We start from the raw sequence: 16655 nt of genomic DNA, 5'->3' as shown, positions 1-16655 counted from the left end.
AGATTCCACACATTGCACTAATATAAGGTATCAAAATATCGATCAATCCATTAAAGATGAAACCGAGATGTGACAAGACCAGACGAAAAAGAGATGATAGGATAGCATTACAAACATTTCTTCAGATCCTCCTGGCTTCACATTAACAAACCAAACATTTTTTACTCAAAACAAACCACAATAGGCTGCATCGCTTCAAGTCTTACACTCAAGAAAAGGAAAGAAAATCCTGCTGGCTGAATCTAGAAAAAGAAATCCATACATACCAAGGGATGGCAATGGCATAGCCAATAAACCAAACTATTGCTACACAAATCTATGGCGGCTAGACAAATTTTACAGACCAGTCACAGAAGTATCTACGTCCATCCACATGGAAAACCAACAGTATATGTACCTAATGCCATCTTTTTGCCTAGTGTGAGAGTGTGTCTTGGCATTCATGAGCCGTAATGCATTAGCTGCCTATTCACCTACTTGATATATTGAGAAAGCCATTTGAAGCCATCACCATACCCCATTTTACGGACGATGCTGCACATGAACACCTCCAATGGGCGAACGTTCGTGTCTGCTAGGTTTACCTTTCCTTTTCCAGTGGTAAAGTTGGTCAGGCCGAGGTGGTATCGCAATTCATCTTCTGAGGCAGCGTAGGGTATGTCGATCTTGTTCCCCAACACAAGAAATGGGACATTTGCAAGTGACTCGTCAGAAAGGAGGGCGTCGAGTTCCTTTTTCGATTCTGCAAATCTCTCCTTATCGAAGGCATCCACCAAGTATACCACGGCATCGACCTGCAATGCAACGTTCAAATGACATGGTATTCTAGCAGCTAGGTTACAAAAAAGAATTCTGTAGGTCCCAAATAAGATGGATGCTAATACATATCAAGGCAAAAAAGGTAATCCAGCCTAAATAATGAGCTTTGAGTGCATATGGTGGGGCATGCTCCTTTTCTTTTCCTTTTTTTTTTACCTTTATCCATGATTTATGGTGGTATATGCTGAGAGCACCTTCAAAGTCGGCTGATAAGAAAAGAAAAAGTAACTATTTCTAATTTTTAAAAATTAGTGGATTAGCACCAGAACCCTTGATGTGTTATCCACTCAAATTCTCCAATTCTCTCTGGAGCTCCATTCTACAACTATTATTCAGCGGACCATAAATGTTCGAGATCCATGTTCTCTCCATCCCCTAGCTCATATTTTATTAGAAAAAAGTTCCTATTTCTAATTCTAAAAAATTAGTGGACTGAAACCACCACTTTCTTTTGAACCCACAAGGTTAAGATCCCTCCTAATCGTCCGCACGCCTGTACCTTTGACCACCCAACATTCATTGAGGTCAAAGTGATTTCATAATTCCTCTGTCAATTTTCCCGCTTCTTTTTAGCGTTTCCTAGAGAAACGCAACCTGTGGATGAATCTTTTTTACCTTCTCCTTAACCATAGTCTTTTTACTATGATCCCTTACACCCTTTATAATCCAACTTCATAAAGACACAACCACCCTTTTCCGTTAGTCTGACGTCTCTCCTTTCTCGTGCTTGACCAAAGAAATCCAAGTATGGCTATTTATAGCCAAACAAAATTTTAAAAAAAATGTATAAACTATCAATGAAATAAACCAAATTAATTAAAAGTACTCTAAGCTATTTTTGAAACAGTAGCTTTATTGTACCATGGTTTGCTCCTTTCTATTATCAATTCTTTTTAAATGTTCCATTTTGCCTAGATCTTTTGCCCATCCCAATCTTGCAGCATCAATCGGACAAGGGCACTCATTGGAATCATGCAACCTGACCGCAGCTTCCCTCAGAAAACCATTGTGAACTTCCAGCAGCCTCCTTGCCAGCAGCAACCTAGATGAAAGAGGCACCACTGGGGAACATTAAGAACACAACTACTATCAGTCTATCACCTATTACCTAGCACCTTAATTTCTGCAAGAACGAATTCAAAATGGTTCCCCCAAGCTTCATTGCAAGCCTCCCAAGTATTGAACCCAAACGTTTATTTCCCATCATTTCCACGTTCCAGGAAAGAACAAACAACTTTTCCCTACTATGTTTACCATCATTCCGCCACTTTCAATTGACAAAAACAACTTGCTCACCCTTGACCACCCTTTGATGCTGCACAAAGCTCTTGCTTCATCTACACTAGCACACCAAAGTGAGGCCTAGCCTGCCAGTATGGATTTAGCAAACAATTCAACTCCCATCGATAATTTTCTTCAACACTTCCCAAATGTCCCACCAATTATCGTGGAAACATAACTTGGTAAGAATAATTGCTCTCTCCCAGGTCACCACATTATCAAACATCCTACTCCAGACAATCTCTTTACTCTATCCCTTCTCTTCCATCACATCAGCATATGATTTGATCTCTTTGTTTTTAATCCCCTTTCTTTCACCTTCAAACAAAGATAGGAACTCATCCATTAATTTCAAAAAGACTTTCACCTTCCATGTTTTTTCCAGCCAGAATGATCAAACTTCTCCTCTCATGTTCATTTGACAAAGTCAAAATTTCTAACCTCCAACCTCTTTTATTAGAAAGCTTCTGAAACCAGATTGATCTCCATCCCCATCTTGTCTTCTTGAAACTTTTTAGATTTCAAGGGGTCCCAATCACTTCTGCAGTTGCTATCCTAAGCCATTTCAGCCGTGTGACCATTCCCAAAAATTATAGAAGTTCGTCTCCATCTTCTCTCCTCTATTCTAACCGATCTGCCACCTTGAAAACGGAAACTGTATAACACTAAAAGAAATTCAGTCTGCTTGGTCCTACAGGAATGATTCGTCATTCTTGGTTTAGCTGTTATGGTTTGCCATCATTATTGTTTTGTTTAAATTTTTCTGTATAGACTTAGATTGTTTTGAACTTACCAATTATTACTTTATAAAAGTTCATACAACTGAAATTTAACATAACACTATATTGTTTACTTAACAATCTTGCATTCTTCATTGAAGGGCAAATGGCAGATACAAAATATAGTAGAGGCATCTTAGTATGAAGTACAAAACAGTTGGAAAGAGTTCAAATTGGTATGGCTGTGGTCCAAAGACAGGAGACTCCTAGGTGAAAAAACTTCTGCGAGAACCTCATGTTTAAATCTTGGACATAGGAAAATATACTTCCATGCTTCCTGTTTCGAGGTTCACATAAATTCTAAAACTTAAGAATTAAAAGTAAATTATAAATACATTTTTACCAAAAATAATATCAATTAAGTTTTTATCTTTCTTGATACTCATGTTGTTTAAGAAACAACAAATGAGAAACAAAAATAATTATCAAACAATGTTCTTATCTTCATCTTTGAACTTAAAGAAAAAAAAATGAAACAATAACTCATTACCATGAATGATTTTTTCTTACTTGATCAACACAGAAAAGGATTCTCAAATTGTGCCTATAATGCCAAAACATAACTAGATACTGCATATCTTCCAAAAATATCCACTACTGACTCATACTAGAGGACCCCATGGTCTTTACCAGCCGGGTCAGCAAATTTTCGTCTCACTTTATATCTAATTCATGGGAAAATCGTATAAAGAAGTCTTAGAGACAAGAAAACGGAAATGGATACTGAAATGAATATGATTTTATTTTCCTTCAAAACATAAACCATTAACAAAGAGAAAGATAAAATATACGGAATTAACTTGCCTTAGCGTAGTAGTCTTTCCAAACTCTACGAGCAATCTGATGGCCTCCTAAATCAAACGCCTTGAACTTTATCTTCCCGATGCTCAACTCCTCCGACGTAGGATACTGCGTTGGCTGATGCTGTACTAACCTCTGAAGCAAATAAGAAACGGCGCCATTACCAACAGACCAAATCAACAATAAATAATTAAACAGATAATCGCCAACGATAAACAAGATCCAAATTAGTAATCGGGCAATCGAATTGTTCTGCCTCCACCTACCAGCAGAAACATACAACTTCTAAGAAATTCCACAACCAAACAAAATTCTTAAATCTCTCGGAACAACAGGGCGCACCTCCGCCGAGCAACAAATTTCAGAAAAAAGGGAAACAAAGCAATTCAAGGCAATTGGAAGCTCCATGCGTCAAATTACAATCGAAAATGATGATGGTAGAGTGAAGGAGAGAGAGAAGAGACCTCATCTTTCAACATGTGAAGCAGGGTGGTCTTTCCGGCATTATCGAGGCCAAGAAAGAGGATCTTGGCCTCTTTCTGCCAGAGACCAAGGGAGGCCAAGACGCCATAGAACCAGTCGACAAGGAACATAATCGAAGCAGATCGGATCTCGAGCAGAGGAAGAAGGTGAAGGAAACCGTCAGCACCAATGGCGAGCCCACCGATTGTGTGCTGTTGTCACTCCATAGAAGAGGTAGAGAAACTGGTTGGAAATTGGAATCGAATTTTCCTATTTGATTTTTTTAATATATATTTTTCAAAAAGGAATTAAAAACAAAAACCATGGTAATGAAACAACATCGTTTTATTCTTCTTTTTTTTAATTACGTCAACACAAAATTTGAACCCTGACCCTGCAAGAAGCTTAATCAGTTTAGGTTCGTGACATATATTTATTGTTAGTAATGTTATATTCAAAAACTTTTGATTAAGTGGTTATAATAAATTTAATATTTCTTATATTTTTAATCTCTCGTAGTGAAATTATGAGTTCAAATCTCACGCTCTCACAATAAAAGCTGGGAAGTCGGAATATGATAGTTAAAATTTCGACAAGTGTGTATTTATTTCCAATCCTCTCTCTTTTAGGTGCAGGAATGTAGAAATTTGAACATCTACCCTCAAAATGAGTCACAGTGATAGTTCATTTTAACTACAAATATATTATTTTGGTCCATAACAAACTAATTTTCAATGATATAATATTGGTGAATGTTGTGAATCTTGATCAATTTACTAATAAAATTTAATTAGCTTCACATAGAAACCAATTTTTGTTGAGAAATTATTGAAGCAAATTTTTATTTTTTAAGTTGAAAAAACAAATCCATGAAGATGCCCACAGTTTCAAATTTAAGTCAATTTCCAAATTGCCATGCAACCTCACCAGCAATATCACTTTATGGCAAATTTCACCTAATAAACTTTCTCAGCACTGCTCAAGAAAATGAGTTGAAAATAAAATGACACAAATAACCCTCCAAGTTACCAATATTAATTCTCTACATAGAATTACTGATTGCCATTCATTTTAAGGGGAAAAAAAGCTATACCAACTTTGATATGGCAACCAAACCCCTCAGGCCTAATTCAATAATAGTTTACAGAACTTGTAATGACCGTCAGCTATTAACTATTTACACCAAAAAAGCGATTTCTTCACTAATCGGAAAAATTGGGATGACCGATGAGTAACTGTCCTCCGAAATCGCTCGTCAAGAAAAGTCGGTCGCAGGCTTGAGTTCATTCGTTTAGAATTCTTGTCGAGCTTGTTGTGGGATGCAGGATCTTGTATGTTACACGTTTGTTATGATAGAATCTTGCTCCCAGTTACAGATGCTTCTGGTGAAAGCAATGGCAAAATGGAATGAACTGCAGTGATCCGAGGTATACTTCAAAATGTCAGCCTCCAATGACTGTTCCCGAGTATCGACTCAACCTTGCTGCACAAGTATTCTTGCTTGTTGCTGAAGCTGTTTCAAGGAACTGATACCATTCTTCCCAGTTTCATCATTGCATCCCATCAGGCTGATCAACTTTTGGATCAAAGTTACTGTATGCTCCACCCAAGCATGATTGGGCAAGTTATCTTCAGATTCTTCTCCAGCCATGCCATATGTAGCCTCAAATTCCCTCGATTTAGATGCAGCCTCAGTCAATACGCGATCCGGGAGTCCTAAAAATAACGGTTAATTTATATCCCAGAACTCTATATGCAAGTAAAAAAGAAAACTACAATCCATGGTGAGAAAGTCATCCATGCCAATTACATAAATACACATGATGCTTAAAAATAATACCGTACTATGAAATTTAGGATGCAAGAATTCACATCAGTTTTCATTTTTCTCGAATCTTGATTTATTGTTCCTGGTTAAATCCAAATAGCATTCTTGATAAACAAGAGGGCCGGCTAGAACTGAGGTTACATAAATTTACGTTTCTTGTAACTCATTCTTGTGTACCATCCAAACAGAGGCCAATAAACACAGAGTTCCAATCCCATTCCGAACTTATTTAACCAATGAATCAAACATCTCCTACCAACTTGAAATCAAAATGAAGGATTTTTTTTTATTTTTTTTTTTTGACAATTGGAAGTCGGAACTTTGCTCCCCTATACCTAGGGGCACCTGCACCCGCCCTAGGGGCTGGACCCAGGAGACATCAAGGGACTTTTGGTATTAAGCTCACTGAAAGATTCGAACTTGAGACCTCTAAGTCAATATGACCAACATACTCCCTTTCCAACCACACTGCCTCCTTCGAAGCTAAAATAAAGGCATATTCTAGCACCCAAATAAGGGGTAAACTATATGCATTTCAAGTGGAAACAAAAAATCAATGAGGCTTACCAGCTAACCGTGCAACGTTCACTCCATAACTTTTGGGGCATGTGCCAGGAGTCAAGCGATAGAGAAATGTAACTTCTTCTAAGCCCCCAGCCCCCTCTCCAACTCGGCATGCCATATGGTACAACGAAACCTGTAGAAAAGTCTCTAGTTAACAAACAGAACCAACTATTCTGAGAAAATCATTGAGATATGATGTAGTATGATTTGATTAGGTGTCCAAATGTTAGGGCTCTCTTTGTAATCTAGCTTAGGTATTATATTTCGTTTTGTTAGTTAGATTATTAGTTAGTTACAATGGTTTAACTTTAGTTAACCATTCTTGTAACTAAAGTCCATTGGCCCATAAACTAAGCCTATATAAAGAAGGCTAGGCTCCCCTTTTTGTACACTTTTTTATCATTAATAAAACAACCAGTCCAAGGATTTTGGGCTTCACCAAGATGCCTCAGTCTAAGTGTGGGAAATTCTATACTTGTAGTAATTATAACTTGAGCTTAGCAATTATTACATCCCTATAATGCATCTATTAACAATTAAGTATACAATAACAAGGGAACATGTTTTAATGCGAAAAGATGTTAAAGAACTAAAAGGCCTGGCATGCTCCATGAATCTTACATGCAATAAAAGTTACGCAAATGATGTGCCGAAGAAGAAAAGTGTACCCTAGGATCTTTATGATAAGCCAAGGCCAATCGGTGATAATGAGTTGAGAATACTCCCCTGCACTGCACCTTGCTAACAAAATGTTCAAGAACTGATTCGCTGTTGAGGGCAGAAAGTACAGAACTTTAAGATGCCAATGCATCAATGTTTTAAGTGAATGAAAAACCAAATATTATAATGAACATGAAATAAATTATATGACACTTACGCAATTGCCTGTCCATCTGAAGTTGCCGTCCCACGTCCAAGTTCATCCAATATCACCAATGAATTACGGGTTGCTGATGACTGCATCAACCAATTCAATGTATGCTTTTAGTTAGACAATAATGAAAGAAATACCTTGAAAGATTGGATCATGTAGAGTTCCAGGACCAAATGGATAATGAGTATTGGTTACATGAGGTAAAAGACCTGTTACGAGACATCCCAAGAAAACAGAAGGCAAGGATACAACTTATATGCAGATTTTTCAGGAGACGTTTAATGACTAGAACATTAAATCATCAGGGCTAATAATCATCCAAGTTGGTCCCTCATCCTGATAACTCTCAGATATTCAAAAACTTTGGCCAACTTACCAGCATCAGCGCAGTTTCTGATAGTTCTGTCAAAAATGTACTTTGACCAGACATTATCTGATCCCTAGCACCCATCCGAACAAAAATACGATCAACTGGAGCTAACTCAAAACTTTCTGCAGGAACATCTGCACCTATCTGGAGAACCATTTAAAAAAAAAAATGAAGACAACAAGACTTTCAAGATTTAAATTATAATATTTTCAAAAAACATAAATTAATTTAAGAAATAAAGAAAAAAAGTACCTGAGCCAGGATCACAGACAAGCAAACTTGCCGAAGAAGAGTTGACTTTCCACCCATGTTAGGGCCAGTCAGAAGAATGAAGCTGGCTCCTGAGCCACCAATAGTGATGTCATTGGGGACAAATGTACCCTCACCCAGAGAATCGCTTCTAAGAATAGGATGTCCTAAGTCTTTTGTAGAAAGACAAGGCACTTCATTTTGACATTGTGACTTTGAGAAAAGGGGTTGGCATGCATGTCCTTCATAATAATCGCTTGCAATTGCTAGGCTGATCAGAACATCGAGTTCTGCAAGAAGTTTCCCCAATATCAGGCATGAAATATTTTGAAATTGTTATGATTAATAAATATAGATCACTCTAGATGAAATTTTATAAAGCATAATCATTCGGATATATATATATATATATATATATATATAGAGAGAGAGAGAGAGAGGGAGGGAGGGAGGGAGGGAGGGAGGGAGAGAAGAGGGAGAGGGGGGAGAGGGGGGGGGAGAGAGAGAGAGAGAGAGTAAACTGAGACAGGCTTAAACCCTCTGTGTGATAGAAAGGATAATTTGCATGAGAAAAGGATAATTTGCATGGGAGGTCATCATCATAACAATTCTCTTATATATGTAATGGATAACTAGCAACTACAAAAATAATATTTCAAATCTATTGGTAAAAGAAAATTCATTGCCTACCAGCAATTGCAGAGACCAATTGTCTCCACTGGGGGTGATGTTCACAGAATCTTCCAATTAACCTCTGCAAAATGCTTTTCAGCGAGGACTCCTTCTCAGATTCTGCTAGAGCAAGTTCAGCTAACAACTTCTTAATATTAGGAGTCCAATACCGGAAGAAGCCCTGAGTGCATCATAAAAGATGGAAATACATTTAGATTTACAGCATAAATTAGGGAATAGAATTTGAAGTAGTTTTAGCTTGCTATCAATTGCTCAGACTAATCCATTTTAATAAAGAGATCAAATTCTGAGCATTTGATTAAGAAAAACAATTTTATCTTGCAGTTGGCATATGAATATGATAATTTAAAAAACAAAATTAAAAACAATAATAATTTGAAATTGGTTGGTCTTCCTTGGTGCTTCTCCTTGCTCGTCAACTCAAGAATAAAAAGGTGACTTATGGCTGTTGTCGTTACACTCCATTACAAAGGTTGATGGGGGTCCAGGTTAAACCAAATCCAATTATTTCTAAATTTTTGTTGCAGAAAAAAGAATATAAAACATGGCTAAATTTACAGGTAAAACATATCTACGCTTGGAAATGTATGTTAGGTTTCATCAAACGAATAAACACATAATGACAACATGGTTAAGACTGCAGACTACATTACACTACTTCTACTAGAAACTTAAAATGTTACTAATATTGTTGGAGAACTACTTGTGTATCAGTTCCTATGGTTTTTCACTCAAATAAGCGCACACAAAAGAAGAAAAAACTTCAAAAAGCTTCACTAACCTTTTTAGACGATCTCAACTCATAATTCTGTGGAATATTACCCTGCAAACTTTCTGGCACTTCCAACAAATGTGTCTCTTTTCCAACTGTCACATAAGTGATCTTAAAAAGAAAAGCAGAATTTTAGAAGTTTGGAACCAATACTAACTTTCATATATTATATATGCTACCATAAGGATAAAAGTGATTGAAGAAGGTTTCTCACAGATGTGTCCCCAAGTAATTTCCGCTGTTCCTTTAAATACTTTGTCAAGCTATATTGTATCTCCTTAATTTTTTCACAGGCAGAGTCATACTCCACATCTACACCTTCACGAGGTATTATACGTCCCGAATTATTTGCTTCAACCCAATCAAAGGCATCTTTGAAATGACTTAGAACTGAATGGAGATCCGGCAGACCTTCACCTGTAAATAAATAAAGCAACAAGTTCCAATTAGTTGGTTTAAGTAGCCCTTTTAGGTACATAATAGATCACAAATCACAATACCAGGTGTTAACAGGCAATCAAGTCGTCTTGATTCAACATTTTCCAAAATGACACGAAGTGAAGAACAAGCTTGGAGCATCAGCTCACAACCACGCAAAGCAGATATAAACTCTTGAAGTTGTTTTTTTGCTGCATCCTCGTATAGGACCACATTTTTCGCATTCCTCCCATTTGCTTCACTATTATCAAGTCAATCATTGAATATGAATTATTTCAGAAACCATTGCATCTCTAAAATATACTTACAGTTTTTTGACCTCACCTACTAGAAAAAACACGAGCAAGTAACCGCTCCATATCCGGGAGTTTGGATAGTGCTTTTCGAAACTCAAGAGAAAAAGATAAATTATCTCCCTAGAAAGAAATTATATACAAAATTAGGAAAGGAAACTGCCTCAAAAGTTAATTATATGTGCAGATATGCTCCTGCACTGCTTCAGAAAAATCAAAGTGAAGCAACTGAACAAAAATGCTAAATTAATTACTGTAATTATTAAACCATACCCGTAGGCTTGCTACAGCACCTTGTCTTTCTTTAATTGATTCTACATGATATAAAGGTCTTGCAAGCCATGTCTTAAGTAACCTTTTCCCAAATGCAGTCACACAGTGGTTCAATTGTGAAAAGAGCGTCCTAAAACAAGATTGAAATTTGTAACCCTCAGAAATAAGCTCATAGCAGTAATAAATAATACTTGGGAACAGGGTCAAAAATAAGGTTACCCAGTAGAGTCCCCATTTCTGCTATTCTCAAAGATCTCCAGATTCTCCAAGGCAGCTGCATCAAGAACCATGTAGGGTTTTGAAATAACATCACTGAACCCAGGACAAGGAAGTAATTCAAACTTTGCAAATCTAAGCAATGTCTCATCCAGGAAGGCCTGCTTTAGATAGAAAAGGATTCCTCCAAGAGCTGAAAGTGCCCAAGAACCATTTTCACGTGCATTAACTAGTTCAGATAAAACATCAGGCAAGTAGCTCAACTCATCCTTTTCTCCTGGAGCTTTGTCATTGAGTAAACTTGTTTCACTTGAAGATCCTAATTGATTAGCAATGCCCTTAAATAATCTCTTGACTTCTTGAACACTTTTCTCGGCATCCCAGAATTCCAGTAATGGAACTAACTCATTCACTAAAGGATTTCTTGTATGAGTGAGTAGAGCCCTCTCCGTTTCCAGACTTAGCAGTTTGGCAGGTTTTACAATTTCAACTGGCCTAAGCTCGGACAAAAGACAGCACAAAGCACTGCACTCTGAATCATCTCCAAACTATTGAAGATGAGCAGAAAATTAGTAGAAATATCATTTGATAAATGTACTGCACATTGTTTATCGTATATCATCACCTGACGAAAATGCAATTCATATCATGTAACAACCATAAAGTGAGTTCAGGTATAGAACTATAGATTATTATAACTCACGTCTAAGCATGAAATTAATAAATAAAATAGTAACGCATACATGCATATGCAATCACAAATAGAAAATAGACAATTCGTCCAACTACCCAAGTCCCACAATAATCCCTGAGGTCAAGACATGGTTTCCTTCCTCAAAAAAGAATTGCCTAAAAATATGTTGGATAAGTAGGCAGATAAGATAAATCTTCTCTTTCAATAAATGTAAGTAAGGGGAAAAGACCCAAACAACAGTAAACTTAAATTCTACTCAATATTTTACCTGCCCGAGGATAATCCTACTGGTGGCCACATCAACCACACAAACCCCAAAAATCCGTTCTTGCTGATTTTCCAAGCCATGGAATTTTTCAGTAACTGCCATGAGGTATGAAGCATCAGGATTCAAAGATAGCATCTCACCCTCAGTTAGTGTTCCTTTAGTGACTACAGCACATATTTCACGTTTCACTACCTGTAGACATGCAATAAATAATATTACTACAACCTTACAAGTTACAATCCCACCACAATTCATTTCTAGCATCAAACTTCTAAGGGGCGGGAGATAGCACAATTATTAATCTTCATGGGTATAAAATAGTTACTCAGATTGCATAGATGAGGCAATAGATGAGGCAACTAATGATATGTATACATGCCTTATCCTTAGAACCTTTCTCCTTACGTCGTCTCTCTAACTGTTCAGGAGTTTCTGTCTGCTCTATAACAAGAACTCGATAACCCTGCTCTGCCAAGGCAGGCATAGTTAAATGTCACCTTGAGAACATAAAAGCTTATAAAGGATTTATCAACCAATGAGCTGGAAAAATAAATCCACAATAAAAGGAAAAAGGATGACAGCTAACCTTCCTAGCCAACTTCTCCACATTCAGTGAAAAGTTCCTCTCAGGGAAGCCACAGTGAGGTTGTTCTCCCTTCAATTATTTATTTAGACAAAAATATTAATCAGTAACTTCAGAATTGAAAGCAAATGCCTTATCATGCCGCACATAAGATGCCAAGATAATTGGTTAGTTCGTGCAAGAAATGCCCTCAACAAAATACAACCTATGCATAAAGCACGTATGCTCATACATTCACATTTATTGGTTACTGAAATGTAACTTCCTCAATAAACATTTAGCAGTCTTACCCTCATATATTGCAAATCAAGTTCCTTAGCTCCTACATGTGCATCCATTTCAAAAAGTTCATAAAATTTCCCCATCTGCTTCAAAAGAATATGAGAAGAGTATTACTAACCAACAGTTAGTATGCACCACCAATTAACCAGTGAAGTATAGAGCCACACCTTGAAAAACAGAACTTTATCCATGTTCTTTGACTTAAACTCCCACCATTGTCTCTGTACACACAAGATCAATTAGGCTATGACTCACAGAACATCATTCCTACCAAACAAATCCAGAGAACTTCTAGAAGCAGAAAGTTCAAAGATAAAGTACCTGACCGTCTGATAAATTCTTCAAGAAGTAAGGAGGCAAATACAAAGTTCTTGGATCATAGTTGGCATCTCCTGGATGTCTTTTGTTTGCATCCCTCCTGTCTCTGCTTAAAGACCCAAGTAATTCATAACATAGTGAGTATCACACACCAGAATGGAATATCGCTGTTGTGTATACTATAAGCAAAGGCTCTGATGTGATGTGTAAACTTTAAGTTGTCTAATGACTAGCAAGATTCATTCTTTACTTTCTTCATATTTTGGATCACGTATAAGATATTCAAATAGAATGGGTAAAAGCAGAAACAAATTATATAGACAACTTACTCCTTTAGAAATTGGAACTTTTCAGCTTCTCGTGAGTTGAACCTTTCTAAGGCATCGCTTGCAATTTCATTAGTTCCATTTAATACATTAACCCCTAGGGAGGAGAGGAGAGGGAGAAAGAAAAAAAAAAAAGGTCAACATCGAGCAACAAAAGAGATAACTTTAACTACTTAAATAGCAAAATGAAGATATATATTTTCAGTATTCACAGGACAGCCAAAATTTTAGAAGGTTCATATTTTCAACAGGCATAAAGAGCTATTGCAATTTAAGTGTCTTATCTGAACCAATCCAAATTCTTGTCGGGATTACTTGCCTGACAGTGAAAACAATAACAATAATTTGTTTGAGTTAACCGCTTTCAAATGAAACACAATCACAAAGCTAAATTCAAGAAACAAGTGCCGGCGAATATCCTCTCGGAAAAACAGAAAAGAAAGAGAAATGCAGATAAACTGACACACATCGGTTAGTTTAAAGTAATTCTTTACAGTATTCAGCATTACATGATGCAGCGAAGAGAAACTACTTGAAGTATTTCCTGTTGATTGATAAAATCGTTTCTAATATACACTTAGGCCTACATATCTAAACTGTAAATCTGACTAAATTCCAAAAATAAGTAGGTAGACCCATCACTCACTCTCAGGTTTGGTCTTAGGCTCCATTGAAGAAAGCTGTAACCCTCCAGAAACCACATTTCCACCGCTGCTCTTGCCCATTTTTGAAGTTCCTCCCACCTTCTCGCTGCTGCTCATCTTACGCTTCTTGGATTCCACCTTCCCACTCGGCTTCCTTCTTGACTTTCCCACTGCATCCTCCTCACTCCCATCTTCTTCTTCCTCCACCAGGTCCACATCCTCCCCTTCACTCGCCTTGTTCTCCACATTCTTTCCCCAATCTTCATCTCTTGAATCATCGCTGCTGTCCCCATCATTTAAATCCTCCATATCATCCACCACTGCACTCTTCGGCATTGAAGAACCCCGACGCAATCGCTTGAACTTCTTGGCACCCTCCTCAACCCACTCAATCTCCTCATTCCCCAATACCAGCAACTCCTCCTCCGCATCGTCATACTGAACCAGATGCTTTCCAGCCTTCTCATCGAACAGTTTCACGCGACCCTCGTACCAGCTCTTATCCAACGGCCAATAAACCTTTATCCTCTTCCCAACGACCCCATCCCCGTACGACTCCTCTTTAACAGTAGCTAGAGGAGAAGGACCGGGAGACGAAGACGCGCCGCCGCCGATGACCAATAGGGGCTTCTTGCGCTTAGACTGTAGAGGAGCGGTATTAGGGCTAGGGCTGGGGCTTGGACTCGAACTAGAATCAAGATCGAGATTAGGATTAGGTTTAGCGGCGGAACTATCTCCGGTGGGTTTCTTGGTAAAAAATGAAGTGATTTGACGTTGCTGGTTCACCAATGGCGATCGGCCATTGCTGGGCCGACGAGACGATGACATCTGCTCCGCCGATGACTCTCCTCGCGATGAAAGGGAGAGAGAGAGAGAGAGAAATGGCGAAAGGGAAATTGCAGAAGACGGAGCGGCGGCTTGGATTATAGAGTGAGAAAGTGGGTGGCGGGAAAATGGCCGAGAAAATTACCGGGAAAATGTGGAGAAACGGGCACGGAGCCGTTGTTTGGCGGGAAATCCGGGAACCCGAGATTACCTCTACGGAGTTTCTCTTGATTGATTTATATTATATTATATATTCTTTTTATTTTTTATTTTTCCCTTAATCTCCATTATTCTCGTTGTGGGCTTTGCTTTAATTCTAAATGGGCTTTTGTCGTGTCCGGTATATCTAATCCAATGGACTAGGCCTTTTCTCCCTTTAAATGGGCCATATTTGTTTTTTTGCTTTCAAATTTTTGGTCCATAATATGCTGGTTTTCCCAAGGTGCAGAGTATTTAATGTTTTTAATTGTTTTTTTATATAATATTTAACACATTCGGTCGATTTCGTCCGACCAAACCGACCGAGGAGTCAGTTTTTATTTTTGAAAAATCAATTCCGATCAATCTATTTATCAAATAGATCGGCCGACATCGGTTCAGTTTGTTTTGACCGGTCTGATCAATTTTTTGGAACCTTTTATTCACCCGTATCTTAATATTATCATTTTGTATTTTAATTTTATCTTTTTGCTACATTGGTGAGCATCGAGATATATGATGGAATAAGTGATGGAGAATTTATATTAACTAGCTTTTTAACCTAAAATATGGAGATTTCATATAACATAGTTATTTAGCATGTGGATGACTACGTTAGTCCACTAACGGTGGATTAACAACTGGGACTTGAATGAACTCTTTTTTAAGTATAAGAATTAAAAGAAACGTTATCAAAGTACAAATACTAAAATAAACCAAATTTAAAAGTACGAGGACTAAAATAGTATTTTGACCTATTTTTGATATATATGAATTTGTTGTCGTTATATTATTTTTTATTAAATTATAAGTTTAATTGGTTTAAAATCAATTATAAGTTTAGTTGTTAAACTAGCTACTTTTAGCACTTAAAAGAAATAAAAATAAAAAGTGTTTTTTTTTTCATGATATAATATTTAACTCTTATACTCTAATTTTTGAAGAGGCTTATTGACGATGGCAAAAATTGTCGTTGAAGAGGAGCAGGACGAAGGGCGACCACAATTTGATAGAGAGGAGGCAGGGGAAATGAGATAAGGAGATGAAAAGTCTAGTCACAATTAAAAAGAAAAAAATTATATTTTGTCAAATCAACAATATAGCAACTTAAATGTCATATCATCCTAATATAGTCAACTAATATGACCCGTCCCAAAACACCTACCGGAACAAGTAGAGCCCCAAGTTTAAGATTTAGCACCTAATTGCCCCAGATTCCCCTGCGACATAACTACGCCACTATGCACCGCCTCTACATGAGCTACTTAGAAGATTGAGGACTATCCCTACAAACCAACACGAGCCATTTTAGGTCACCCGACCCAATATTGCTCAAAGTCAAGTACGCTTAACTCTTTTGAGTTCTTATGATCGAATCACTTAAAAAAAAAAGGTGCATCTTGTTAGTATAAGTAGTGATAATCAAAGATGTGGTACTCATTCATCTACGTATCCTCCTCACCACTCATACGTCACATCAACTAAGAAAAAGTAAAGGGTAAGAAAAAAAAACAAAAGGTCTGTTTTGTTTTTGTTTGTTTGTTTTTTTGTTTTTTTTGTTTTTTTGTTTTTGCATAAGATTTATTTCGTTTATAAATTTCACAATCTGTCCTCAATGGTCATCCAAGTCTCTCTCCGCTATCTCGTTAAGTGTCCACATCTCACCCCTTCAACCACCGCCACTGCTTCCAATTTCCACCTCCGACCGCCGCTCAATGGAATTCCGATGCCTCTCTCTCCAATGTTTTTTATGATTTCCGAATTTCTTGATCTTGCTTTCCGATCCACAGAAAACCAGAGTGGAG

At 37.4% G+C, this 16655-nt stretch overlaps 2 protein-coding genes across 3 annotated transcripts; both read right to left on the bottom strand.

Moving 5' to 3' along the window:
* Positions 1–136: 136 nt before the first annotated feature.
* On the bottom strand, positions 137–4411 carry LOC111017479 (small COPII coat GTPase SAR1A). The gene is made up of 3 exons (XM_022293243.2): positions 4145–4411; positions 3684–3815; positions 137–794 (listed from the first exon to the last, which is right to left on the bottom strand). Exons 1-3 carry the CDS (start codon positions 4271–4273, stop codon positions 474–476), a joined length of 582 nt encoding a protein of 193 aa, XP_022148935.1. The 5' UTR covers positions 4274–4411; the 3' UTR covers positions 137–473.
* A 719-nt stretch (positions 4412–5130) lies between these two features.
* MSH6 (MUTS homolog 6) lies at positions 5131–14871 on the bottom strand. Of its 2 annotated transcripts, none has more exons than XM_088117795.1 (21): positions 13830–14871; positions 13187–13280; positions 12861–12966; positions 12707–12760; positions 12548–12622; positions 12261–12329; positions 12050–12137; positions 11675–11862; positions 10716–11260; positions 10497–10626; positions 10255–10346; positions 9993–10171; positions 9707–9909; positions 9502–9603; positions 8718–8880; positions 8031–8317; positions 7785–7922; positions 7412–7491; positions 7203–7302; positions 6538–6667; positions 5131–5858 (listed from the first exon to the last, which is right to left on the bottom strand). In XM_088117795.1, the coding sequence occupies exons 1-21, from the start codon at positions 14653–14655 to the stop codon at positions 5617–5619; spliced, it is 3891 nt and encodes a 1296-aa protein (XP_087973921.1). In that variant the 5' UTR covers positions 14656–14871; the 3' UTR covers positions 5131–5616. The 2 variants fall into 2 exon arrangements, with proteins under 2 accessions (XP_087973921.1, XP_087973922.1); XM_088117796.1 differs by having other exon boundaries at positions 12861–12963.
* Between the last annotated feature and the right edge of the window lie 1784 nt (positions 14872–16655).

The sequence above is a fragment of the Momordica charantia genome, assembly GCF_013281855.1.
Source record: "Momordica charantia cultivar OHB3-1 chromosome 9 unlocalized genomic scaffold, Mcharantia_2.0 BLBB01000009.1, whole genome shotgun sequence".
NCBI classification, from domain to species: Eukaryota; Viridiplantae; Streptophyta; class Magnoliopsida; order Cucurbitales; family Cucurbitaceae; genus Momordica; species Momordica charantia.
The sequence above is the reverse complement of the archived record's forward strand: the minus strand, read 5'-3'. Positions and strand labels throughout refer to the sequence as shown.

Coding starts and splice junctions, on each gene's coding strand:
- MSH6 (XM_088117795.1), bottom strand. CDS start 14,655: ATGTCATCGTCTCGTCGGCCCAGCAATGGCCGATCGCCATTGGTGAAC. Junction 11,863..12,049: donor AGGTTCTAAGGATAAGGCAT/GTATACATATCA, acceptor GTCTACAGGTAG/TGAAACGTGAAATATGTGCT. Junction 9,604..9,706: donor AATTACTTGGGGACACATCT/GTGAGAAACCTT, acceptor TTTCTTTTTAAG/ATCACTTATGTGACAGTTGG.
- LOC111017479 (XM_022293243.2), bottom strand. CDS start 4,273: ATGTTCCTTGTCGACTGGTTCTATGGCGTCTTGGCCTCCCTTGGTCTC. Junction 3,816..4,144: donor TTCACATGTTGAAAGATGAG/GTCTCTTCTCTC, acceptor TATTTGCTTCAG/AGGTTAGTACAGCATCAGCC. Junction 795..3,683: donor GGAAAGACTACTACGCTAAG/GCAAGTTAATTC, acceptor GTTGCATTGCAG/GTCGATGCCGTGGTATACTT.